General features: G+C 54.0%; 1 protein-coding gene across 1 annotated transcript; it reads right to left on the bottom strand.

Moving 5' to 3' along the window:
• Positions 1-634: 634 nt before the first annotated feature.
• Positions 635-1591, bottom strand: LOC135999924 (olfactory receptor 14C36-like). The gene has a single exon (XM_065653499.1). The coding sequence runs from the start codon at positions 1589-1591 to the stop codon at positions 635-637; it is 957 nt and encodes a 318-aa protein (XP_065509571.1).
• Positions 1592-2889: the final 1298 nt, after the last annotated feature.

Here is a 2889-nt window from a genome sequence, read left to right as displayed (position 1 = left end):
AGGACACTGCTGTGTGCCCAGCCCTGCACACACACACGCTGTTTAGCTGTACAATGGTGTTTGCATCTGTGGGCCACTTTCTTGGGCATATTGTTGAGAGAAGCTTTGGAAGAAGAGCTAAACCTTCAGGCCCTGCCCTGAGGAGATCAGCTTTCTTTATGAAAGGCTGTTCTGAGGCCAGCTGTGTCACAGAAGTGCCCATTGCCTGTCCCTGCCTGCGGTCACAGGACTCACACACAGCACAATGGTGACCAAGCTGCCAGAGCACTCAGGCCTTGCACCATCACAAGGGATCAGAAGGAGAGTGTGGGAGTGGAAAGGGAACAGCCCTGAAGACCAAGCGCTGGTGCTCCCTGGCAGTGCTGCCATGCTGGACTATTTTCCCCTCCTCCCACACACACACAGGAACTGTCCCTGCAGATCCAAACAGGCCTTGCAGAAAGGATACCATGAAAAGGAATCACTACAGGGCTCTTTATTTTGTTTTAATACACAAAGAACATGGCCAGTGGTTATAAAACAAAAGCAGACAGTGAATTAGAAAGGGGATGACAACATTAGCACAATAAGAACACCACCACCACCAAACAATAGAGATGATAGGCTGCACCTGTAATTAGTTACGTTAAAACTCCTATGTAGAAGCAGATGGGCAGTTTGTTGCTTCAGAAAAACATCCAGTCATCAGTTTCCTCAGGGCATCCTTGAGCTCCTGGTTCCTCATGCTGTAGATGAGGGGGTTCACTGTTGGGGGCACCACTGAGTACAGAACAGACACCACAAGATCCAGGGAAAGAGAGGAGATGGAGAGGGGCTTCAGATAGGCAAACATGGCAGTGCTGATCAGCAGGGAGACCACAGCCAGGTGAGGGAGACATGTGGAAAAGGCTTTGTGCCGTCCCTGCTCAGAGGGGATCCTCAACACGGCCCTGAAGATCTGCACATAGGACAGCATGATGAACACAAAACAGCCGAATCCTATTAAGAGACAAAACACAAGAACCCCAACTTCGCTGACGTAGGAGTGTGAGCAGCAGAGCTTGAGGATCTGGGGGATTTCACAGAAGAACTGGTTCACAGCATTGCCCTTGCACAGTGGCAGTGAAAATGTATTGGCCGTGTGCAGCAGAGCAGTGAGAAACCCACTGGCCCAGGCAGCTGCTGCCACGTGGACACAAGCTCTGCTGCCCAGGAGGGTCCCGTAGTGCAGGGGTTTGCAGATGGCAACATAGCGGTCGTAGGCCATGACAGTGAGGAGATACGACTCTGCTGAAACGAAAAAGACAAAGAGAAAGAGCTGGGCAGCACATCCCATATAAGAAATGGCCCTGGTGTCCCAGAGGAAATTGGCCATGGACTTTGGGATGATGGTGGAGATGCAGCCCAGGTCAAGCAGGGAGAGGTTGAGGAGGAAGAAGCAGATGGGGGTGTGGAGGTGCTGGTCACAGGCTATGGTGGTGATGATGAGGCCGTTGCCCAGGAGGGCAGCCAGGTAGATGCCCAGGAAGAGCCAGAAGTGCAAGAGCTGCAGCTCCCGTGTGTCTGTGATCTCCAGGAGGAGGAACTGGGTGATGGAGCTGCTGTTGGACATTTGCTGCCTCTGGACATGAAGACCTGCCATAGGAGGAAAAGACAGTGGCAATTTAGGGGAGACCTCTCTGAGCAAAATAAACATGCTATTTCTCATGGAAAACCTCCTCCCTGAAGGAGGGATGTGTCAGCTCATTCTCCGTTTCTACCAACTGAGAAACATGTTTCATCACAGCTTAAAATGCAGCGTGGGTATCTAGTTTCCATGAACACACCTCTAGGGCAAGATCCCCTGTGTTGGTGTCAGAACAAGAATGGAATCACATTCCCACTCCGATCCCAGACAGCAACAGCACCAGGGACAGGTGGAGAAACAGGGAAGAACACTGCAGTGTTCCTGAAAATTAAAGCAAGGACAGAAAGGCAGATGGGCATGCTGTGAAACCTTCTCCATACCTGGCTGTGCTACTCCCACTCACATGATGACAGTGTAGAGCAAGCACTTCTAGCAACTTTTTCGCGTAACACGTTCCAGGAACTCTTCACCTGGAGGTCCAGCTGCCGAGGTGGAGACTCGTGACCTGGAACCCATGGCTTTGGGGCAGAGGAGGAGGAGAGGAGACCAGGGGTTTGCACTGGGAAATGCATCTGCACTGCAGGGGATGGCAGGGTGGTTCCTGAATCTCCTCCCCGGCATTTCTGGTTGCAGCTCCCTCTCCCTGCCCATGTCTCTGCTGCCTGGAGCTGTCCCTCCTGGGAGCTTTCTCTGTCCCTGGGTCTGCTCCCTGTCAGTGTCACAGACCCCGTCCCACCTGCTGTGTGCTCAGCTCTGCCCTGCTCACACCACCTGGCACTGCCCAGGGGCAGCTCTGTGTGTGCAGGGGCTCAGAAGCAGCTCAGACAAGTCCTAACGAGAACTGGGGTCTCAGTTGCCTTCTCCAGGGCAGAGAAATAAAGGCCCATTTTCTACTGCCTACCAGCCAACCAAGAGTGGAAAAACAAAGCACAGAATCTGGGAAAATGCTGCCTCAATGTCCCTCACAAGGACCCTCTGCAAGTGTCCCCAGAGCGAGCTGGAGCTGTGAGCAGTCCCCTGTCAACAGCAGAAGGACCCTGCACTGACGGGGGTCGCTCCTTCCACCCACAGCTTCTCCCCACAGTGCCGTGGGGAGCTCCCCGGGCAGGCTGAGCGCTGACCCTGGCAGGTGGCAGAGTCCCTGCCCCGGCACACAGCCCTGGGGTGCAGGGACCCTGCTCTGCAGGACAACCCTGGGCACCCCTGGGTGCTCACCCGGCTTCACACACCTGCAACTGATCCAGGAGAAAGGAGCTGTCCTGTCCGGGCTCTCAGATGGTGTA

Source organism: Caloenas nicobarica, chromosome 31 (assembly GCF_036013445.1).
Source record: "Caloenas nicobarica isolate bCalNic1 chromosome 31, bCalNic1.hap1, whole genome shotgun sequence".
Classification (NCBI taxonomy): Eukaryota; Metazoa; Chordata; class Aves; order Columbiformes; family Columbidae; genus Caloenas; species Caloenas nicobarica.
Note: the sequence above shows the minus strand (reverse complement) of the source record. Positions and strands in the feature narration are given on the sequence as shown.